Source organism: Dryobates pubescens, chromosome 11 (assembly GCF_014839835.1).
Source record: "Dryobates pubescens isolate bDryPub1 chromosome 11, bDryPub1.pri, whole genome shotgun sequence".
Lineage (NCBI taxonomy): Eukaryota > Metazoa > Chordata > Aves > Piciformes > Picidae > Dryobates > Dryobates pubescens.
Window position 1 is genome coordinate 14235479 of NC_071622.1, and position 25085 is coordinate 14260563.

A 25085-nucleotide genomic window follows, 5' to 3' on the forward strand; every position below is an offset into this window, starting at 1 on the left:
CTGCCTCCTCTACTTGGAAGCTGCTTATACAGGGAGTGAAGATACTGTGCCGTTGTACTGCTAGTAGCCAGCAAAAGCCCTTAGTCTACCTGCTCAGAGGGCGGGAAGGACCGACAAGTGGAGAGACCTTCTTGCTCTTTGCAACTACCTGAAAGGAGGCTGGAGCAAGATGGGAGTCAGTCTCTTCTCCCAAGGAACAAAAGGCAAGAAGAAACGGCCTGAAATTGTGCCAGGAGAGGTTTAGATTGGACATTAGGAAGACTTTCTTCCCCAAAAGGGTTGTCAAGGCCTGGAACAGGCTGCCCAGAGCAGTGGCAGAGTCCCCATCCCTGGAGGTATTCAAAAGCCATGTAGATGTGATGCTGAGGGACATGGTTTAGTGGTGACCTGGCAGTGCTGAGTTAATGGTTGGACTTGTTGGTCTCTTCCAATGAAAATGAATCTATGATTCTGAAGCTGAAAGTCTTTATTTTAATGCCATGGAGTCAAAAATATCGATAGTCTATGCAGTTTTAATCAATACAGTTTATGATATCTTTGTGTTTATGTCTGTTTTGTGGAGACACCAGCAATGCCCTTCAGCTTAGTAGGGCAGCAGGAAGAAGAACATTTTGTTGCTTCCCATGTGATTATTAAATGACACCCAGCAGCTAAACTTTTGGTGACTGTGGTGTGCCAGTCAGGAGAGTTGGCTGTGGGGCTGATGCAAACCACTACCATGGGGGCCTTTGCTTGCTACTGCTCACTGCAAGGCATTTTCACTGGTTTGGACCACAGAAAGGCCATTGTCATGACCGAGTTATTTTGGCAGCTGTGGAGAATCTCCTCAGCCTGGCTGTGTGACTCCTTTCCCCCTACCCTGAGGTGGCCACTTGAGTTTCTCAGGCTTGGTTCCCAATAGTTCTGCAATAAGTTTGTCCCTTGCTGAATGATTTCTGCTACTTAAAAATGTTTTTGTTGGTGCCTTTTAGAAAATCACACAGTTACAGATGATACAGGCAAATGTTAAGGGATGGGAGAGAGCTGCTTCCAGCTGACTCACCAGTTACCAAAGTAAACAGTACTCTGATGAAAGTTTTGAGAGGCTTATCTGGCCATGAAAAGCTTGCTGGAGCTGTCTTTTTGTACTGACATTTCAATCCAAACCACATATTTGTGAAAATAGAAGTGAACTGTTTCAGTGTCCTCTCCTGGCCAGACTGGCTCTGTCAGAGAAGCACCACCAGGAACTGACCTTTTTGTAACATCTAATGGGGTATATTGAGAAGAATGTAGCCAGCAAGGTGAAGAAGATTCTTCCTGCTTCGCCCGGGTGAAGCCACATCTGTGGTACTGGGTCCAGTTCGAGGCTTCCCCACATCAATAGAGACAGAAAACTACTGGAGAGAGTCCAATGAAGGCTACAAAGATGCAGAGAGGGCTGGAGCACCTCTGTGAGGAGGAAAGGTTGAGACCTGGGGCTGTTTAGCCTGGAGGAAAGCAGCCTGAGAGGGGATCAGATCAATGCTGATCAGTAGATAAAGAGTGGGGTCAAGAGGATGGGGCCAGACTCCTGTGAGTAGTGCCCAGTGACAGGTCAAGGGGCATCAATCACAAACTGGAACCCAGGAGGTTCCATCTGAACAGGAGGAGAAGCTTCTTTGAAGTGAGGGTGCTTGAGCCCTGGAGCAGGCTGCCCAGAGAGGTTGTGGAGTCTCCTTCTCTGGAGTGATTTCATACCCATCTGGACATTGTGGTCCTGGGCAACCTTCTGTGGGTGACCCTGCTTTAGCAGGGGTGTTGAACTAGATGATCTCCAGAGATCCCTTCCAGCCCCACCATGCTGGGATTCTGGGATTTTATGGTCTTTAAACAGATGCTTTGACTTAAGCTAATTGAAATTTCTTTATTCACAGTGGTATTTGAGACACCATTGAACTGCTGTTAGAGGCCTGGGTGTGATGTTCACAAGCGGGTATTGTTGGAGTGCACACTCAGTGTCTACAGACAGTGTTATCTGCCATGTTCTGTCAGCTGCATATGGGATAGTTTTGTGCAGTGGACATTTATGTGAAATGATGCATGGAGAGTTGAATTTACAGTTATAATGGCTAAAAGGGATGGTTTGGCTATATAATGGTTTTATACTGGCAATCCTTGAGCAATTCATTTTATAGTGTAGTGCTCGGAGGGTAGCTGGAGCCTGGGTCCTGTTTTAAGTGAAATCAATAAACCTCTGTCATCCACTTGTAAAGAAAGCAGATGCATTTTTAATAGCAGAGTACTCTTATAAAGAATACTAATAGTTTTGTACTGAATGTGACACTACTTCTTTCTCCTAGCAGCTGGCCTCAGATTACTTTATTTCTGTTACGCTTGGAAATGTTCATTCGCCTCACAAAATGTTTGATACGTTCACGGACATGTATGTATATAGATGCACACACAGTATGTCATCTCATGGACACTTGATTTATTCTTCTGAAAGTTTCTAAAAGAAATAATTTTCCTTTCTTTCATAGAATGGTTTGAGTTGGAAGGGGATCTCAAAGATCATCCAGTTCCAACCCCCTACCATGGACAGGGACACCTTCCACTAGACCATATTTTTTTAAGGCCTCATCCAGTTTGGACTTGAACACTTCCAGGGAGAGGTCATCCACAATCTCCTTGGGCAACCTGTTCCTGTGTCTCACCACCCTCACTGTAAAGAATTGCTTCCTAATCTCCAGTCTAGATTTGCCCTCCTCAAGTTTCAATCGATTACCTCTCATCCTATCACTATAAGCCCTTGTAAAAAGTTCCTTCCTGGCTTTCTTGTAGGCCCCTTTGAGTTACTGGAAGGCTGCAGGTGCCTTGGTATGAAAACTGAGAATACATTACTGAGTTATGTTTTAATTATGCAGGTGTAGTTCTGTGGTCAGTCTCACTACCTTTTTCTTTAGGGCTAGTTTGCATGTTTAAGTTTAAATGACTTTAAATAAAGCTTAAATAATTTTTCAAGGATTGTATCTAGTATCTTAAAGAATTCTAGGCCAGTCTTTCTTGTGCTTGTCTTGTCCTTTATGAAGGAAAATAACCCTAAAGCTTACTGTGCTGTGTATGAGATTTGTATCTAACAGATCTCCCTTGTCCTAGGTCAGAATCATAGGATCATTAAGTTTGGAAAAGACTAAGCTCAAGTACAATTGTTAACCTAGCATGCCAGGTCACCACTAAACCATGCCCTTCAGCACCATATCTATATGGCTTTTGAATACCTCCAGGGATGGGGACTTTGCCACTGCTTTGGGCAGCCTGTTCAGGCCTTGACAACCCTTTTGGGGAAGAAAGTCTTCCTAATGTCCAATCTAAACCTCTCCTGGCACAATTTCAGGCCGTTTCCTCTTGTCCTATCGCTTGTTCCTTGGGAGAAGAGACTGACTGCCACCTGGCTCCAACCTCCTTTCAGTGAGTTGTAGAGAACCAGAAGGTCTCCCTTGAGTCTTCTCCAAACGGCTGCTCCTCACTATACTTGTTCTCCTGACCCTTCACTAAGTTTGTTGTCCTTCTCTGGACATGCTCCAGCACCTCAATGTCCTTCTTGGAGTGAGGCCCCAAAATTGAACTCAGTATTTGAGGTGTGTCCTCACCAGTGCTGAGTACAGGGGGGCAGTCACTTCTTTAGTCCTGCTGGCCACACTATTGCTGATCCAGGCCAGGATGCTGTTGGCCTTCTTGTGCACCTAGGCACATGCTGGCTCGTCTTCAGCCCATAGTCAACCAGCACCCCCGGGTTCTTTTCCTCCAGGAAGCTTTTCAGCCACTCTACCCCAGGCCTGGAGCATTGCAGGGAACTGTTGTGTCCTGAGTGCAGGACCCAGCGCTTGGCCTTTGTGAACCTCATATAACTCCCCTTTCTCAGAAAGACCCCAACAGGACCATTTAAATATAACACACCATAATTCACCTAGGATTTTTAAAAACACAGGGTTTTTTGCCATGTGAAGGCATGACCAGTACATAAGCTTGGTAAAGAACAGCATAGCATTAATCTGCAAAGTTCTTGTTTCCATAGTCTCTTGGCATATTTAAGCACCAACTGCTTAGTGTTGTGGTCTCTATAAAGCTTGTTTGGAGAATGGCTCCTCCACAAAAACATTGACTCCTGGTTTATTAATAACTGGGTAGTAATTACACATGTTAAGTACTGTTCCTGACGTGGGCTAGTGCTTTATGTTGCAAAGTGTGCACATAGAGTATTTCTCATCATTGTGGACTGAGCAGCTCTGGGTTGTCCCACTCTCAGGGTACTTAAGTTGCTGTTGGTAACGTCATTTGCTGATGGGGTCTGGTTTTGTGCAGAGGTGGGTGCTGAGTGCATTAGTAATTCCATACCCTTCATGAAAGCAGTATGGGTGCAGTTTCAGCGCAAGACAGCCAGTTGCTTTTTTAGTTTTGGTTATGTCTCATGACCCAAAACCTGACTTGGCTTCAGTAAGGTAGCCCTTTCCAAGGATCTTCAGAGTCTCTTTGAAGGAAGTAATCTGTGAATATTATCTTTCAAGCAGCAGAAGCTTTTAATTAGGCTTTGTAATTGGATTCATCTATCCTGGAAAAACAAAAGTTGTGAGACAGCCTCTGGATCCCTCCTACTGTGAGATACATCTGGGGACACGGTGGGAGCCAGAGTTCAGTGAAGGAAGTGAAGGAGCCTTATGGGCCAGCCTGTGGCAACCTGCAGTGCCAAGAGGCTCCCGATGGTGGAGCTCGGCTGTTCCCCGCCCGCTGTGGTGTGGGCAGCAGCTCAGAACGAAGCTCTGCTAGATACTGCAGGAAACAAGTTCCTTTGGAATGAAATGTTGAATGAAAAATGGAGTTTTGCATAGTATTTGATTAGAGTTCAAGGCGTTAAGGTTATTAATGACCGAAGAGCACTGTAAAATCTGTGGTTCCATGAATTCCTGCCCTGTTCTGTAGTGTCAGTTCTTCATCCAGCACTGTTAAAAGTGTTGAAGGAGCAGTGCCAAAATACACAGAGCAGAAGATGAGACAGAAATAGGCCTGGCCTGAACTGGAGTTCAGAATGGAGAAAGAATGTAAAGAGCATTATGAACTGAAGCTTACTGGGTTCAGATTTTGTTAACAAGGGGAAATAAACAAAACCAGAGGGACTCTGATGACCTTTTCGGATGTTGAGCGGGAGCTGGGAGCCAGCCTCAGTGACGGCATGCTGCTCCCACGCTGTACAGTACAGAGGCTGTGGCTGCAGTCTTTATCAGCTCTTCATTCTTTACTGGAGACCCAGGGAAGAAATCAGTCAAAGCTGCTTGTATCACATCCATAAATGTTTGTTTGATTGTTTGTTTTTCTTGTGTCTGCTGGTGCTTTGTCTCTTTAGGGGGAAAAAGCAGCAGGCTGAACTTCTGTACTCTTGGCAGTACTCAATGGACAAGTGTAAAACCAAAACTCTGTTCATAGAGGAGGTGCAGAAGAGCATGGGCAGAAATTCTGAACATCCTTCCTTTCTCAAATCTTGCATATGAGGGACCACCTAGTCATAACAGACTCATGTGATTTCCATGGCCTCCCTTAGGGACTGTCAACTGAGTTGCCAGCTGTGTGTGCTGTGATTCGGGCAATTGTCCATTGAGTTCTGGCTAGAGAAGGCCAAAACCATTTCAGAAGTGATGGCTGCTGGCCCCTTGATGAGAACAGACCTACAGGGCTGTTCAAAGAAGCAAGGGATGGAGGAGGAAAGTGGCTGTCCTGCAGATGCCAGGAGTCTGTGTGTGTCTTGTCCCCAGAAAGGAAAAAAAACTTTATACTATACCAAGGCACATTTTCAGTACAACTGCTGTTAAATCTTTGGTCCCTGAGTTTCAGCCAGGCTTTGGCCACTGGCCTGAGGTGACTAGTGAAGAATTTGAAGTACAAGAGCGATGACTGTCACCATCCATGAGGATGGAGCTTCAGTAATCATACAATCCTAGAATGGTTTGGGTTGGAAGGGACTTTAAAGATAGTCTAGTTCCATCTCCACTGCCATGGTCAAGAACACCTCCTACTAGACCAGCCCAATCCAACCTGGCTTAGGACATTTCCAGGTTTGAATCCTCCACAGTTTCCCTTGGCAACCTGTTCCAGTGCCTCACCACCCTCAGGGGGGAAAATTTCCTCCTGATGTCTAATCTAAATCAAATTTCTTCCAGTTTGAAGCCATTGCCCTATGTCCCATCACACCATGCTTTCGTAAAAAGTTCCTCTCCAAATCTCCTGTATCCCCTTCAAATACTGGAAAGCTGCTCTAAGGTGTCTCTGGAACATTCTTTTCTCCAGGCTGAACAACCCCAATGCTCTCAGCCCAGCTTCACAGCAGAGGGCTTCCAGCCCTCCCAGCATTGCTGTGACCCCCTTCCAACAGCTCCATGTGTCTGCTGTGCAGAGGACTCCAGAGCTGGCCCCAGCACTGTAGGTGGGGTCTCAGCAGAGCACAGGGGCAGAATCCCCTCCCTCCACCTGATGCCCATGCTCCTCTTTGTGTTATGATGCTCCACTAAAGCTGGGTTAGGCACCTTAGCAGTGCTTTGCGGGGGGCTTCTCTCTGGTTTTTGGGTAGCTAACTAAAGGAAAACTGTGTGCAGCCAACTCCTGGTTGCTTGTCTCCTTAAGCTGAAGTTTGCATATTGAGGTTAATAGTCAAAAGTCATGGGGCTGAAAGCTCTTAAAAAGAGAAAGAGATGACTGCATTAATGCAGTGTGAGCTTATGGGGTTTATTTGACTTTTGCCTGCCTGGTTAAGAATCTGGTAAAAGCTGCTCACTGAAAGTTTTTGGGCTCTTAAAAATTTAATTATAGCCAGGTTAGAGTCTGAAAGCTAAAAGCAACCAAGTCTTGAGAGAACATCCTTCAGGGAGAAACTTGAATTCACTTGCTCCATGTTCTAGCACTAAGCACCTTGGCTTACTCCAGTGCTCTCTGAGTCCATTGGAAGGGTTGCTCCAGTGGCATGTGCATTGACTTCGGGGTACTTGTTGCAGGAAGCATCTCCAGCACTGCATCTGGAAGACATCAGCGAGATCTTCATCCACACAGCACCCATCATCTTTTGTCGGAGCTTTCATACCTCAGTAGAAGGCTTTAAGTTTGCTGCTTTTTTGAGGTGGTGGTTAAGCGATACTCACAGAACCATAGAATGGTTTGGGTTGGAAAGGACCTTCAAAGACCATCTAGTTCACCCCCCAATGGACATACGCAACTAGAACAGGTTGCTCAGAACCCCAAGCAACCTGACCTGCAGTGTTTTCAGGGATGGGGCATCTGTCACCTCACTGGGCTATCTGGCCCAGTGTCTTACCACCCCAAGTATATCTAGCTTGTATTTTCTGTGTCAGCTGCTTGGGTTTAGTAGTCTACTAAAGAAATGTCAGTCAAATGTGAAGCAGCTTTTAGAACATAATGGTAAAAAAGAATCTTCTCTATCTGTATGGATATGTTTGTCACCTATTTGAGGAGTAAAGACATTTCACTGTCTTTTGAGGTGGCCCTTGAAAGTATTGTTCTTTGATTTAGTTGCACCCATGATGTTAGACTCTGGTGCTGAAAAGGTCAAGAGAGTACTGTGAAACATTTCTGATGGCAGCTCATGAGTGACCTGTAGTGGGGAGAAGTTCTAATGTATAGGACCCAATTTGCTGTTAGGAAATTAAAGGTTTCCGATTATGTGCCCTTAGGAAAGCTGGCTGGAGGCTGGCTGGGAATACCTCTGTCATTAGTTGTATTTTCTTAATCCTTGGAAGGTAGCTACTCCCAAAGCTCTTCAAAAGAACTATAAGCAGAGCTTTACGATGAATTGGATGCAGAGAAGGAAGCTTGAGAAGAGCCTTAAATCAGATGAAGCTCAGTGCTCAGCACTGGTAGTAAACAGTTCCTGGGGAATCATCACACACTGATTTCTCTTGGCAGCAGGCCTGGCTTAGGCATTTTAGCTGTCCCAGCTGATCAGGCCCAATCCTTTATCATTCTTCACTTGTGCAGGTGGAAGTATTCAAGAGTAAATACACAAAACAGGACTGGAAGACACATCTGATACCAAAAACTATGTTTATATTTATAAATAAAACATGGGCAGGCAGTGGTGTCTATGAAACCCATATTATCATAGTAGTAGTATCATAGTACCAGTCAGGGTTGGAAGGGGCCACAAGGATCATCTAGTTCCAACCCCCTGCCATGGGCAGGGATACCTATCCACACTAGATCAGGCTGGCCAGAGCCTCATCCAGCCTGGTCTTAAACACCTCTAGGGACAGGGCCCCAACCACCTTCCAGGGCTTCACCACTCTCATGGTGAAGAACTTCCTCCTCATGTCCAGCCTGAATCTCCCCACCTCCAGCTTCATTCCATTGACTTCATTCTATAGACTTCTGATCCTGAAAATTGGCTAAACTGCCACAGAGGAAGCAGCACTGGATGCAAAGATGGAAAGGCAAGATGGGAAGTGTTTTAACTGGGATGACTCTTGAAATGGATGTGTGCAGCCATGCCCACTGTGGGATTTGTATTTTCTCCCACCATCAGAAGTACCTCTCAAGAGAGAAGTTTTGACACACGTTAGAAATGTATGCCAGACTGCCGCCACCTAATTCCCATTTGCAGCATCCAAAATACTCCCTTCTTTCATCCCTGGCCCTTTGCCATACTTGTATTCCCAGTGAAGTCAGTAAACCAGAATCTCTCAAAATGGTGTGAAAATCAGACATTTATTTTACAGCCTGAGGATACAAGTGACTCGCCTGGTTAGTTTGACCTGTAGATTCTTTTTCATACTACACTCCTAGTGTGCCCCTTCTGAAGTGTCTGTGCTCTTTGGAAGTATCCAGAGGTGTGGGGACATTTTAGGGCCGTATTTTGTTTTCTGTTTATTATCTTGGATATGGTTTTGAATCAGGGAACTATCCTTGCTCTGGATTAGAAGGAAAAATTCTGTGGGTGAGAGCACTCTGCAGGACTTAGCATCTGTGCCAAAATTCCTCCAGCTACCAAGTATCAATTAGAGCCTTTTTTTTTTTTTTCCAGAGCAAACAAATTCAATGTTCTGAGTTGATGAGAGGTAGGCAGATTGCTTCCATATTCCTTTGCCAAATCTCCTAAAGCATCCAGCTGTCCAAAAGAGACATTTGGTGCAGAGGCTGTATACGGTCAGGATTAAGGGACTGCCAAATTTGCGACCACCCTCCCTCAGTGGTAATGATGTGTGATTGTGGTTCAGTGGGTAATTTATGGTTTTCCCAATGTGCTTTTGCTATTCAGCTTGCATAGACACATGCAGCCGTTTGAGGTGTGTGCAGAAAGCCATGGAAAACCAGCATGGCCTTTCAGAATGGTGAGTTTCTGAGTCACTGGGGACTTCTTATTTACAAAAGAGATGGTTGGTATCGGATTTGTTCCAGAAAGGAAGTATTGAGGTTATTGCTCTCTGTTGAATGGACGGAGACTCAGTTTTATGGCGTCATATTTAATTGCTTAGGTACAAGATCAAATACTAGAGTGGTTAGGTTGAGCTCCGTAATTTCAGTGTACAGAATCCCAGCATGGTGAGGGTGGGAAGGGACCTCTGGGAATCATTCAGTCCAACTGCCCTGCTAAAGCAGGGTCATCCAGAGCAGGTTCCTCAGGATAGACTAGACTAGAATAAACTGGGTTGGAAGAGACCTTCAAGATCATCACGTCCAACCCATCAACCAATCCAACCCACCTAAACAACTAACCCATGGCACCAAGCACCCCATCAAGTCTCCTCCTGAACACCTCCAATGATGGCAACTCCACCACCTCCCCAGGCAGCCCATTCCAATGGGCAATCATTCTCTCTGTGTAGAACTTCTTCCTCACATCCAACCTAAGCCTCCCCTGGTGCAGCCTAAGACTGTGTCCTCTTGTTCTGGTACTGGCTGCCTGGGAGAAGAGACCATCATCCATCTGTCTACAACCTCCCTTCAGGTAGTTGTAGAGAGTGATAAGGTCACCCCTGAGTCTCCTCTTCTCACAATGTCCAGGTGGGTTTGGAATTTCTCCAGATAAGGAGACTCCACAACCTCTCCAGGCAGCCTGCTTCAGAGCTCCATCATCTACACACCAAAGAACTGTCTCCTCATGCTCAGATGGAACTTGCTGGGTTCCAGTTTGTGCCCATTGCCCCTTGCCCTGTCACTGGATACCGTTGTCTGTCCCCATTCTCTTGCCCCCCACCCTTTAGCTCTTCCTGAGCATTGATCAGATCCCCTTTCGGGCTGCTCTTTTTGAGGCTAAACAACCCCAGGTCTCTCAGCCTGTCCTCCTCACCAAGACATTCCAGCCCCATCAGCATCTTTGTAGCCTCCACTGGACTCTCTCCACTAGTTTCCTGTCACTCTTGAACTGGGGAGCCCAGAACCATCATCTCTAGAGGCCTGAGGACTGCTTTGGAATAATGAGTACTTTGAAGACCTGCCTAACAAAGTAGCCCCGAAATTTCAGTATTGCTGCTTAAAATGGATTCATATCTCAGCATCAGCACTAACATCTTAGGGGACTCTATAGTCAGAGTGCTCTAATGGGCTGTTAGAGTATTCCATGTATTTGCCTAAGCAACCAATGAAGTTTAAAAAAACCCAAGAAATGTTGGGGGGTTTTGTCTGCTTTGCTTGGTGTGTTTGCAGGATCTAGTTTCTGACTAAATCTTGTGTATTGAGAGTGATATGCTTGCCACTGTGTTTGATTTGAGGAATGTCCTACTTCTGTGCTTGACTTCTGCAAGCAGTTACTGCGACTTTGGGTAGTTTTGGGTGTGGACCAATGTGTAGTTAGATCTGTGAGCTGAGTGGTTATGGCCTTTAAAGATGCACAAGAGAACCAAGTTGTGCCTTCACTGCTTTTCTCAGACTCCAGAACCTATTCTGAGTACTGACACATTAATCTTTTATTCCTGTGAAGGTCTCAGTTCTATCTTGATGACAGATGGCTCTCTACTTGATGCTGACCAGGCCATGTTGCCTTTCCCACCTCTAATCTAGGTGTCATCTCAAAGATCTGCTCTTTACTGAACTCACAGCAGAGGGCAGCCAGAGCCTTGGCATGATCCTGCCGCGTCCTGGCGAGGGCTGGGTCTTGGCATCCATGTCCTGCTGGAGAGGGCCCTCACAGCCTGCAGAGAAGCAAGGCCAAACCCTCATCCAATTGAAACTGGGTGTGCTGGTTTAGCTGAGCTGAAGTCATGCTGCTTTTCAGACTGTTACTTTACAGGGAGAGAATCTTTCCAAGGAATTTACTGCTCAGGGATTGAAAAGTGCAATCCCTCAGCTGTCAGGGAATAATGGATCTGGTGGGTTTGCTAGATGTATAAACCCCAGTCTCTTCTATCCTTTGGAACAATGGTTGGCAGGGGATGGATTTGAAACAAAAGATTTTGGAGTTAGTTTTATTAGAGGCACATACTGAAAGAGTACCCAGAGGAAAATGGTCACAGGTGGAGTGCTAGAGGATGGCAGGAGGGAATTTGTGGAAGAATGGTAAGTCCCTGTGATGGCTTTTTTGATGCTGGTATAGCATTTTAGTAAATAACATTTATAGATGAATGACTCACAGCCATAAAAAAACCCAAACTCAAGGCACTGGAATATTCTCAGAAAGGTTTTGTGTGATCTCCTGGGGGACTTTCACACAGCTGAGCAGCTCCACTTAGCAAAGGCACTTATTAACAGAGCCCCCCAGGCAAATGTGTGTGATTACTGTAGACTTTAGTGATGACTGTTGTTGGAATTCCAGTGAAATCAAACTTTGCACAGTTTAAAGGAGAGGAATATCTCAATTCTATAAGATAAGTAAGTATTAACTTATGTAGGGCTTGGAACACAGTGTTTGGGCTGCTGAGGCAGCACTTCATGTCGGCTAAAGCTGTGGTAAACTGGCAGTACTGCAGCTTCAGGCTTTTCTTTTACCCTGACAGTGGAATTGTCCCCCTTTTTGTATGCCTGTGCTCAACTGGTTTCTTTATGAGTGGTTAGGGGCACTAAGCTAGCATAAATCTCACCTGCTCCCTTTTTGTGCCTGTTTATTTTTTCAGCTTTGGCTCAGCACCCTGACCCAGCGTACTGAGCTCAATGAATGCCCATGACTGGCACAAGGACAGGGCAGGAATAGAATGAAATGTATGGGTGCCAAGACCATGAAGTTTAACTTAGCAGGAAGGTACACTCAGCAGGAAACCATAGCTGCAGGAAAACAGCTGGGTGTCCTGCCAGTTCTCAGTGTAGTTTCACAGAATGCTTTATGCACCTATAAATGTTTAAGATATCTAGAAGTTGGTAATACTAGAACAGAGTTAACACTGAGTGCTATTGGGATTGGAAGAGACCTCTGAGGATCATCTAATCCAACCCCCTGCTAAAACAGGGTTACCCACAGCAGGTTGCCCAGGATCACAATGTCCAGGTGGGTTTGGAATCTCTCCAGAGAAGGAGACTCCACAGCCTCTCTGGGTAGACTGATCCAGGGCTTCAGCACCCTCACAGGACAGTTGTTTTCCTTCCTGTTGAGGTAGAATCTTCTGGATTCCAGTTTGTGCCCACTGGCCTGTGCAAATCTAGTGTTACTAGATTCAGAGTCAGATTTCTGTGCCGAGTACATCATTCTCAATTATTCCTTTCTGTTAAACACTTCCAAATTAATTTTTTTATTGGTACCAGATTTTTATGACTCTGAAACAGTCAGCTTCTCAAGTTTTCTTGTAGTAACTTTGTGTTTTCCTCATACTTTCCAATTCTTTTCATCCTAGAAATTGGTCCAGTGACAATAACCACAGATCCCAAGAAATTTCAGTTTGAACTCAGAGAACTTTATGTTCAGGTGAGTACTTGTTTGTTCTTTCTGTGGTTCTAGCAAAGACCACGCTTCTTCCCTCTAATCTTTCCTCTCATGTTAATGTTTCTTTTACAATGAGTCACTGGGAGGTAGACCATGGACCTGCTGGAGCCATCCAGAGGAGGGCCTTAAACATGATCAGAGGGCTGGAGCACCTCTCCTATGAAGGCAGGCTGAAAGAATTGGGGCTGTTCAGCTTGGAGAAGAGAAGGCTCCAGAGAGACCTAATAGCTGCATTTTGATATCTGAAGGGGACCTACAGGAAGGCTGGGGAGGGACTTTTTAGAAGGACTTGTAGGGCTAGGATGAGCAGCAGTGGTTTGAAACTGGAGGAGGGTAGATTTAGGTTGGACGTCAGGAGGAAGTTCTTTACAATGAGAGTGGTGAAATACTGGAACAGGGATGTGGGCAATATCTCCCAACTCTGGACACATTCAAGATTAGACTTGATGTGACTCTGGGCAGCCTGATTTAGTTGGAGGTGTCCCTGCTGACTTCAGGGACAAGATGACCTTTGAGGGTCCCTTCCAACCTGATGCAATCTGTGAATATGAATCTGTCATTTTACCTGCACAAACTGCCACCCATGTGTTATCTGGTCATCTTAATTTATGATCATGATTAATTACTTTGTCTTAGTGTGCATCATTATATGGGGGCTCAGTTCAATGGCACAAGAAAGAATAGTTAGGTAATGCTAACATTTATTTTACACTCAGTTGTCTTACCACTTGTTCACAGAAGCTTTTATGAACTGTTTGTGTTCTGGAACTTTCTTCCCATGAAAATACTTCATTAGCTTTAATTAAGATAGGTACAAAAGGACTCTAAGACCCATGAGGTATTACTTATGTACTGCCCTCACTGCCACGTGTCACTTGGCACCTACTGATTCAAAGGCATCTGGCTGGTTGAAGCACTCTTGAATTGCATCTGTAGCTGTGCTCAGGAGACAAGTGGCGGTTTTTGAACTAGCACAGCAGCGTGTCTCCCTTGGTGGACTTCCCTTGGAGAGAACGAACCAGAAATGACATCTGGATTGTGTGATGGAAAGAAAGTGAAATACTGGAATAGAGTTACCCTTACTGAAAGAAAATATGATCCTATTGTCTTGGTTTTTTAATCAAGCAAAATGCTGCTGACCTGTGGAGCGCCTTGCTGGAGTCAGTAGTGCCAGTCAGCCTCTCCCTGAGAAACTGCCATGTGGGGTAATCTCCATAATAAAGGATTGTTTGCAAACCAGTAGCGATAGTTTGGGAAGAATAAGCAGTTTAAAAGTTGGCAGAAAGACTACATTTGGAGCAAGCAACAGTAAATATTCAAGGAGACAGAAGATGCCAGCCATTCTGCTTTTCTCCTTCACAGGGAAATTAAACCTTTAAACATTGTTCCAATACTCATTTTTGGGTTTTTTGAATAGCTGTACCAGAAAGTAATTGAAGTTCTTTCTACAAGGTGTGTGATTGAGGTAAACTCCTGGAGAATTTGAAGGTCTTCATTGACAAGCAAGTTGTTTAAAAGTTGCTGTCTAAGGAATTCAAGATTTCTTTTCTCCTGATGGGTTGCATGTTTTGTAATTACTTTCAAGATGTGCTTATTTGTCTAAATTAAGTCTGTCACTGACTTTAATTCATTCATTGCATTGGTGAAGGGCCAAAATATGAATTAAAGAAGTGATTAGAAAAGGACTAATTGATCATCCTGCAGTGGATGTGAATGCTTTCAGAAAATGTGAACACTTCCCTACCTAATTACTATTAGTATTTTTCCCAGAAAGTTAAAAAATGCAAGAATGAATATTGTGGAGGTAGTAGAATTTTAAGGTATGTTTATTTATCATTAATGAACAAAGCTAAAATTCAGGCAAAGATAAATTATTGTAAGGAGTCTTATGTACAAAATACATTAGATGAAAACATGCTCTCCAGGAACACTGCAAAATTGTTCTTCGTGGACATCAGGGTAAGCCCAGCTCTTGTTTACCAACTAAATTCATGTGGTCACAGGATGACTGGGCATTAGAAACAGGCTTTTGGCTGTTATGTGACATCAAGTAAAATCAGTCTGGATACATTTTGCTGAAGAAACTTGGCCTTGTTCATTCTACATTCACAGTGACAAAGGAAGTACTCTTTTGACTCCTAAGTTGATCATAGAATGGTTTAGCTTGTAAGGGACCGTAAAGATCATCTAGTTCCAACTTCCCTGCCATGGACAGGGACACTTTCCTCTAGACCAGGTTGTTCCAGTCCTCTTCCAGCCTGGCTTTGAACACCCTCAGGGAGGGGGCATCCACAGCTTCCCTGGGCAACCTGTTCCAGTGTCTCACCACCCTCACTGGAAATAACTTCTTCCTAATCTCCAGCCTAAATCTCCCCTCTTCCAGCTCAAAGCCATTGCCCCTCATCTCCACAGGCAGTTGTAAAAAGCCCCTCCTCGGTTTTCTTGTAGTCCCCTTCTGCCTGTGTTTCATCAGTGAATAACTGTCTAGTACTCTCACAGACAGCATGATGGTAATCTGCACTTGGGCAGCACTGGTTTCTGAGTGTTTCTAAGAGCTGAGCAGATTTTTTCTGTGTTCTCATGAAAGATTCATCTTTCACAGTGATTACTCATTTTCATAAGCAATGTGTTTAAATCTTGTCTATCTGCAAATCTCTTACAGTATATTCATGTAGTTTCAGAGTCAATGATCCTATGATACAGATGCCAATACACTGGCATCCACAGTTATGAAAAGGACATTTGAGTATTTCTCAGTGCAAAAACTTAAACCAATATTCTAATAACACTTTAAATCAGATACTAAATCCATTGGATATCCAGTTGTAGGTGGGTACAATGCCATTTAAGTAAATAGTTAGACAGATACAAAATGTAGACCTGTGAAATTTCCCTGGCACAGCTGAGCTGAGCTAACAGCCTGCATTGCTGTGTGCCTGTCCAGAATGAATGGAAAATGAGACTTGCTGAGCTTTACTCACCTCTGGCTTTCCAGAGGTAATTGTAACCATATTTAATTGTAATTTGGAAAGAAAGGCAGGAAACATTTAAAGGAAAAATGTCTTTTTTTTTTTTTGTTTTAATAAAGCCAATCTATTTCTGTTTCATCGTTCTAATTTGTTGCTACCCCTCTTCTGTTAGAATAAAAATGGTCATGCTTGTTCACAGTATAACCATTTAGCTCAGTAGTGCCCTCTACAGAAAAGGTGGGGGTTGAAGGAACCTCTGGGGATCATCCAGTCCAGCCCTCCTGCTAAAGCAGGGGCACTCACAGCAGCTTGCCCAGATTCACAATGTCCAGGTGGGTTTGGCATCTTTCCAGAGAAGGAGACACCACAGCCTCTCTGGGTGCCTGCTCTATGGCTGCAGCACCCCCACAGATGAAGACTTCTAGGTTCCAGTTTATGCCTGTTGTCCCTTCTCCTGTCACTGGGCACCATCCTCTTGTCTTCCACCCTTTAGCTATCAGTCAGCTCCCCTCTCAGTCTGCTCTTCTTCAGGCTTAACAGCCCCAGGTCTCTCAGCCATTCCTCTTCAAAGAGATGTTCTAGGCCTCTCAGCATCTTTGTAGCCACCACTGGGCTCTTTCCTGTCTGTCTTGAACTAGGGAGGCTAGAACTGGACACCAAATTCCAGATGTGGTTTAACTAGGGTTGAGTAGATGGGGAGGAGAACCTTCCTTCAGCTGCTGGACACACTTCTTAATGCACCCAAGTATACTATTGGCCTTGGCTACCAGGGCACATTGCTGTCCCATGGATAACGTATTATCCAGGACTCTGAGGTCCTTCACTCTGGAACTACTATCTAGCAGGTCACCCTTCACCTGTACTGGTGCAGGGGCTTATTCCTGTCCAGGTGCAGGACCCTACACTTACTGGGCTGAATTTCATGATGTTTGCCTTTGCCTACCTGTCCAGTCACGAAAGTGAAGAGATGTGCTGGTGTGTAGAGGCAGGTTTTACAGTTCATGTTCAGCTCTTTGGGCAGTTCTGTCTGGGTAAGGTTTTAATTTTTCTGTAAGTTAAAGTGAACTGTTATATAACAGTATTTCCTTCTTAACTGATCTTTTTATATAAAGTTGACTAAAGTGATACTTGGAAGAGTTTTGCGTGAACACATGGTCTGAACAACCTCCAGCCATCCAGCTGTTTGTTTAGCAGTACTGTGAACTCATCACCTGTGCCCCTCTGCTGAGCTCTCTGCACTGGCTGTCCTGCCATGTGAAGTCTAGGTCAAGTTCTTGCAAGTCTGGTATCCAAAGGTCCTGGAGCTTATCACTACTTGGCTGAGATCATTTCCCATCTGTGTATGTGGCCATGACCTCCCATGACTGCTGTATACTACCAGAGCAATTAAATTGTCAGCCAGTGAGGGAGCGTGTGACTATAGGAAATGGAGCTGTCACAAGAGCTGGAGCTAAACAAAACATGGTGCTACCAGAAAAGATAAGAGTGACCGGGACACCAACCATTTTCAGTGCTAACCACAACCCTTTCCTTGATTTTCAGCTTCCCTAAGGAATTATTGCAGTTGCTGCTTGTGTGAGTCTGTGACAGTGCCATGCAATGAGTATCTATTCTGAGCATCCCTAAAGAAAGGAACTTATTTGTTACATTCTTTTTTCTTAGAAAAATGCTTTGCTTTCCTTTTCATTGTCAACAGGGTGGTGGAGACTGTCCAGAGATGAGCATTGGGGCAATAAAGATTGCTCTAGAAATTTCTTTGCCTGGTTCTTTCATCTATGTGTTTACTGATGCACGATCTAAAGACTACAGACTTGCCCATGAAGTGCTTCAACTCATTCAACAGAAGCAATCACAGGTATGGAGGACATTCACTTTCTGAGATGGCTTAGGTGCTTAGTGCCCTGTGTTCTCAGTATGGAAAAATTCTTCTGTGGGAAACTTGGGGATATCCTTTTATAGAAGGGACCATAGTGCTGTCATTCTAGGGAACACTTTTACTGAAACAGAGTTAACTGATCTGGTTAAGAGAAATATTAAGAGGAATATTACTTTTGATGTTGTGAATTAAAGAGTGCAACCAAAACCTCTACCGTCTGTTAGTAGTCAGCTTACCACTGGTGTGGATGTTGCTGGATTGCTGTGAAATGAGTACTGTGTGAAGTGTAAGTGCTGATATATAGTTATAATTCCTAACATGAGTCTTGCCTGCTTTTCTTCTTCACTGTTTTTCCAGCAGCAGTGAGTGCAGTGTGGCTGCCCTTATGAACAGTAATACCACACCCAGTGATACAGTTCTTTTGTTGCTGTGCCTTAGTGCTGTCTCTGCAGCGTTTGCCTGGCAGTGGTTATTTATTTCTCTTTAACACAGGTAGTGTTTGTGCTGACTGGAGACTGCGACGACAGGAATCATATTGGTTACAAGGTCTATGAAGAAATTGCCTCAACGAGTTCTGGTCAAGTTTTTCACCTGGACAAGAAACAAGTTAATGAGGTAACTTTACTTGTACTCTGCAGTACAGAAATAGAGCAAGGCAGAGGTTTATACTCTACATCTTTGTGTGACTTGTTTGTGGGTTAGAGAGTGTAAGGCGCAATTTTAAATGTTCTATTGTTGGTGTGTGGATTCTGTTCTGCCTTTTCCTTCCTTCTTTTTTCCACCTGCTATGTCAGAGTGCAATTCTGTGACTTTTATTTATGTTAGGAAAGTGTGAATTACCATATCTAAACAGAACCTCACCAACTTCCCTCTGCCTCTGCCAGGGCCTTGAAAATAAGGAGAAGTTTTGAGCAGTATGCCAGTGGCTTTATTGAATGAGAGTTGGTATCAGCTTGAAATGCACAGTATGTTAGCAAGCAAAAGATTGCTAATTAGCCTGGACAAAAATGTTCCTCGCATTGTGGACCATCTTGGTTTAGCTAGACCAGAACCAGCTCTGTTCAGGGATTTGGGTTCTCAGCTCAGTCTCTGCTCAGTGAGGCACTTTCTGAAGTTCAGGGAGGTTTGGACAGCCAGGGGCTGCTTCTAGCAGGGAGAAGCTGGTGGGGAGAGAATTTCTGCCAAGGGCTGGGGGGCAGAAAGGCTCTGCCTTAGACCACCCTCTGCACACCAAGGGCACTGCCACAGCTTGTGCCCCATGTTGGAGGGCAGGAAGTCAGAGGTGGCATCTGCAGGGAGGATCAAACAGGATGGGTGACTCTCAACTGCCCACCAAGGGATTGCATCCCATGGATGGCAGCTTCAGGAGAAAGCTGAGGGATTACCAGGGCAAACCTCTTCTTAAATGGCTGGCATCCTAGCAGGACTCTGTCCATTCTGCCTTGGATCCTCATCTGTGTGTTTCTGAATCCAGTTCTCGATCTGGGGCTTGCCCAGTGCCTGCCCCCAGCATCAGTGGTGCTGTCATTGCCATCAGGGTTTGGGTTCCATGTTGGTTTGTGTCTCTGTCTCTCTATTCCATTGGATTGTTTTTCTTTCCATCCCAGCTGGTTTAGTTTCTTTCCCACCCCATCAGTCTCTCTCCCTTCTTCCCTTTCTCTTCCCTCTGGGAAGACAGAGGGCTTCATGGAGATAGTCTGTGTAGTGGCTGGCCCAGCCCTGACCCTCATCATGAGGACAAATGGGTATGGTGTAGCGGCTTTCCAATGATAACTGTGGTAACTTTAACTGAGGTTGCTGTTCCAATGCTTTTGACAGCTCTGCTGACCTACATTGTGATTAGTGAACCACAGCCTTGAGTGACTATTTTCTTTGAAGACTCCAGTGAGTCTTAGGCAGAAATGAAACTCCAGTAGTGCATGAGAAAATAACTTGGAGAGAGCTGAAATCACATGTTAGTGATCTGGGGAGCTGGAACTGTTTATAAATGTTGTAAACATTTTCCTTTGACTCCCTGGTAGAGGTTTTAGATAAAAAATTACTTTGGTGTGTTCCTTTTTCTTTCTTTCTTAGAATTTGGTTAATGACAAAAGATGGAGATAAATCACAGTTCTCTACTGTTGTTCCCTAGAAAAAATGAAGTTCTTACTGGAGTTGTTCTAAGGTACTGGCAATGATGTGAAGGTGATCAAAAGGAGAAACTTCCAGAGGATTTATCCTCCACAATTGGATAGGTTAAAAGTCAGAGAAGGACTGAGCCGTTGGGACTGTGCAGTTCCCAACTGTATTTTGCTGTTTGTGTATGGAAGGTAAAACTCCATGAAATGCCTTAATACAGAAGGGATGGTGCTACTGCCAATTGGAAATGCTCTTTGACTGGGCAGAAGTTTTAGGTAAGGTTTTTAATAATGTTAGTTTGTTTTCTTCTACTTTGGGAAGGTAAAAAAGAGCAGAAAACACCACTTGTAGGTGCTAGAGTTCTTAAGCAGAGCTGGCATATGCTGTCAGCTGCCTGCTTCTGCTTTCTGAGTTTCTTGGCACATTCCCATTTCTAAGAATGCTGACTTCTGCTGGGGTGATTATATCTGTCTTTCAGTTCTGGGTAAGGTTTTAAATAGGTTTCAGTAGCCATTTTCACCTTCTTTGCACTTCATCTCAGCATTTCCTTTGCTGTTCATCTGCAGGCTAGACAGCCCATGGCCTGCACCAGAGCCAGAGACTGGTATCAACAAGTGATGGTATCAGTAGGTGCTGTTCTTGCATCTCAGACATGGCACTTCAGGACGTGCTTTAGTGGCTACAGTAGTGTTAGGTTTACAGTTGAACTCAATGATCTTTGAGGTCTTTTCCAAGCAAAACAATTCTATGATTCTGTGATCTCCTTACAGTGACCATAGGCTGTGAGAAGTCAATTAGGTTAAATACAACATCTTCAAATCACTTTCTGAATAACTGCTGAACAATTTGCATTAAACCCCAGACTCTGGAACAATTTTATGACCTTGCATAAAGCTGTGTCTGGGCTAAGGGACTGTGGGAAGGAGTTTACCAAAACGCTGTCATCCCAAATAAGATCTTCACTGCGGATCTCAGTTCTGGATCAGAAATCCTCTTTTCAAGGAATGTATTCACCAATAGGTGGATGCAAATGAAGAGGAGATGTAGCAGAAATCTACACCATATATGGAGTATACTTTAGGCAAGGTTCAACAGAAAAAAAACTTGCCCTCCTTTTAATCTGAGATGTCAATGATATGTAAAGAAGAAATGCTAAAACTTATTCGCTGCTTTGGGCCTAGAGACAGCTAACACTGAATTGTAGCTTAGGAAAGAGCTCCAAAGTCCCTGACTGGGGATACCCTGCCAAACCAATGTCTTGCTTTGTTAAAACATTCTTGATTGTTCTACCCCCAAAAAACCCAAACAAAGCTATTTTTAGTGTATAAAGTTTCAAACCATTGCTCTCATGTTTGCCCTTTGTGCATTAAGTAGAGAATGAAGCAATATCATAAGCTAGCTACAAGGAAACAACAAAACAATACTTGAGACATAGCCAAAGCATGTGATACTGAAATGACTAAGAGAACTTACTGTCTTTTTTTCACTTCTCAACAAGATGTTATGATCCAAACTACCACAGTTAACTTGGTCACAGTTATTCTGGATTGACAAAATTGTGTTGGGTTCTGTCCAAGAGAGTGTGAACTAAAGATCTATCTCTGCTTACTTGGTGAATGAAGCTCTTCTAACAGTGAGAGGATATTTGCCATGGTTTCTATGCATTAGACTAATAAGAATATTCTTTAAGTCCATGGTACAAGTTCTGTTTTTATTATCTAAAATTCTTCAAGATGCTCCAGAAGTAACTCTGTACTTAAAAACCAGAACAGGTTTCTAATAGGAAAAGGCCAAATATATTTTTGTCCTAATGGGTACAGTTTGGTTAGTCATCTGATTCCAGGTCTGGGAGGGAAGGAGAGTATTTCACAGAGTGCCAGTATGTTGAGGTTGGAAGGGACCTCTAGGACCATCTGAACCAAACCCCTTGCTAAAGCAGGTAACCAACAGCAGCATACCCAGGACCATAATATGCAGGTGGGTTTGGAATCTCTCCACAGAAGGAGGCTCCCCAACCTCTCCAGGGCTCAGGCACCATCACAGCAAAACTTGTTTCCCTGTGTTTAGGTGGAACCTTCTGGCTTCCAGTTGTGCCCAGTGTCCCTTGTCCTGTCACTGGGCACCATTGAGGAGAGTCTGGCCCCATCCTCTTGCATCCCACCCTTTAGCTGTTGATCAGCAATGATCAGATCCCCTCTCAGATGGCTCTTCTTCAGGTTAAACAGCCCCAGGGCTCTCAGCCTTTCCTCCTCACAGAGATGCTTCAGGCCCCTCAGCATCTTCATAGCCCTGGTGATCAGCATCCTTGAAAAGGAAAAGCTTACTGTTCAGATTCTGGGTTGGAAGTTCTATTACTCTTAACAACTTGTGAATACCACCCAGAAATTCATTTAGTCTTCAATTTGAGATTTTTCAAGCGGCTCTCAACTTCAGAGGTTTTTATCTTCCTGAACAGTTTCTAAATGCAATGTCCTTCCATCTCAAGGAGTGTTACCATTCTCATTTTGTCTCCAGTGTATTTGAAAAGTTGCTCTCCTTGTTCTATCAAAGCATTTAGGAACAGATTCCGTATTTTCCTAACCATATCCAGTTTTATTTGTATTTTTCCAGAAGGGTCTAATTTTGACTTGGAGCTGTATTACACCACACTTACTGCTTCCCCTCATAATGGAGTGTTCTAAGGAAATTCCTGTAACTGATTCTGATGCCCAAAGGTTTGTACTGATGCCAGAACTGGTGTTAAGAAGAATAATGGTGATCAGTGCAGTATGAATTTGGTACAGCTTAAAACTAGTGGAGATTAATTAGTGGTTCAGATCATGCCTCCAGGTCTTTTTGATTGTTTGTGGTAAAAATGAGTCATGACTGTGTCTGAGGATTTGGACTGAGCAGTATGGCTAAAGCTGGGAGTTTGCAAGGACTGAGCTAGTGAGTAGTGGTTTTCCATTTCTTTCAATATTAAACACCTACTTGATTTTTCATATTCTAACCTTCCTGTAAGAAGAGGAAATTTTCCATAGACTGCTTAAAAATGAAGCTTTCTTCCTGATTTTTTAAGTGAGTAGAAATGGATGTTTCATATAGAGAACATTGATGAGAGGAGAACGGAGACTGACTGTGAAGGAGACCAGAGGAATGGTGTTGACTTTTGGTGGGAAAAGGAAGCGGGTGTTGTTGAGTGACTTGAAACATGGATCAGATAGGGGGAAAAAAACGAGGAGTTTGGAATTTGTGTCAGAAGCCTGTGAATAAAAGTGATGATGTGAATGAGAGGCGACTGGGAAGGGACTGAAAACAGCATGTTCAAAGGAATGGTGCAAAAGGGATCATTCTGGTCAGGAAGGTGCAGAAGGTTAATGTCTGTAAGATTATGTGGTTCTGGAATAGAGTCAGAGTTCTTCATGCTTGTGAATGCTTTGCTGTGAACAGAAATGTCTAAAACTAACTGGAAGAGCATATTTCTCCTGGCTGTTGGTCCTCACAGAGGTCAGCTACCTAGTAGATACTCCTGCCTGGCTTGGCCTAAAGGTCCCGAGTGTGTACAAACCAAGTGTGTGCTTCGACAGTGACAGAATTGCTTAGGCTGGAAAAGACCTAAGATTGTTGAGTCCAACCATTAATGAAACCCTACCAAGTCCACCACTAAACCATGTTCCTCAGCACCACATCTACATGATTTTTAAATCTCCCCAGGGATGGGGACTCCACCACTTCTTTGGGTAGCCTGTTCCAGGGCTTGACAACACTTCCAGGAAAGACATTTTTGCCCATGTCCAACCTGAATCTCCCTTGGCACAACCTGAAGCCATTTCCTCTTGTCCTATTACTTGTTCCTTGGGAGAAAAGACCTTCTTTGGACATGCTCTGGTCCGTCATTGTCCTTCTTGGATGGAGGACCCCAAAACTGAGCCAAGTATTTGAGGTGCAGTCTCACCAGTGCTGAGTACAGGGGACAGTGAAATTCTGGTGCTACATGAGGAAGTAATTTAAAACTTAGTTTCATTCTGTTAAAAATGTAAAAGACCACTCCACTGAAGCTGACAAAGTCAAAAGCTCAAAATGACAGCTTAGAATTAAGGTTCCTTGCCTAGCCCTGCTGCTTGCCTTTCCTTCTCCCTCCATCCCAAACAGTCAACATCCAATTTCATAGAAAAAAAAGGAATGTTTTCATGAGAGAAGCAGCTGAATGCTGCCTTGGGGAGTATGCTTCTACTCATAAGATCAGTTTTGTACAGTGAATGCCAAACAAAGAAAAAAAAGTAGTCACAGCTGTCCTTTCTCTGTTTTATAAGGAACTTGGGTTCTCAGTAAAAATAAACTGTCATCGTGTACATAAGGATGGCCATAAAGCAACTACAAAAGGATGTTTGCAAGACAGTTGAAAGCAGGCAGGCTTAATTCTTGTGTTTCCCAACTTTGAAGAGCTTGAGAGTCAACACTAAGAAAGTTTTCAGTTGTGTAATTACAGTTCTGCATAATTTATGAGTTATTTTCATAGTCTAATTTTCACATGCACTCTCTCAGTCATGTTTTCAGATGTGCCTTTAAAAGCATTATTAGAATACTTTCCTTTTTGGGTGGAAGCATGAACCTACACATAGTTCAGCAAAGAAACAGTTAACTTCAAATCCTGTTGCTTTGACTGAGAAATGTTCTTGAGACCCAGGGTAAACAACTGGGAATAGAGACCATGCTCCATAGATTTTCCAGGTTTCAGTATGCATTCCAAGAAATGACCTGACAGCAGGGCAGGTTGCAAGAGCAAATTCTCTGGGGAAGAGTTATAAATTATTTCTATATTTTCCTTTCCTCCTTGACTAATATTCATCAAGTCACACTTTGGCAGAACAACAAAAGCTGCTGTTGTTTTGGGGGCTTTTTGTAAGGATCTCAAAGGGAAGATTAACAAAAATATCTACTTCCAACCCCATGTTACAGCAGTATTGCAAATCTCTTTGGAATGGAAGGGTTGGGAAATGGCTCTCCCAGAACTGCCTATTGAACTTTGGGGAAAAAAATTACTATAGAAACAAGTCACTGCAGGCTTCAGACAGCTGGGTCATGCTGTTGCCTTCCATTTTCATTTCTGTACTTGAAAAACTCCCAAAAGCTGAAGTTGGGTTCCACTCTGAATTTAAAGCCCTTACTTGCTCTCAGTATCTTCTGAGATATAGTTGGGTTAAAGCCAAAGCTTTCTACTTCCCGAAATGGCCGCTGCACACCGTGATTTTGCCATGGGATGCTGCATTCTGTTTTAAGG

General features: G+C 43.9%; 1 protein-coding gene across 1 annotated transcript in view; it reads left to right on the forward strand.

Moving 5' to 3' along the window:
- Positions 1-25085, forward strand: part of HMCN1 (hemicentin 1) — a 207908-nt gene that overhangs the window by 22742 nt on the left and 160081 nt on the right. The window contains exons 2-4 of the mRNA XM_009902656.2: positions 12774-12844; positions 17528-17686; positions 18200-18322. Of these exons, the coding sequence (XP_009900958.2) occupies positions 12774-12844; positions 17528-17686; positions 18200-18322 (353 nt within the window). The remainder of the gene's footprint in view (positions 1-12773; positions 12845-17527; positions 17687-18199; positions 18323-25085) is intronic.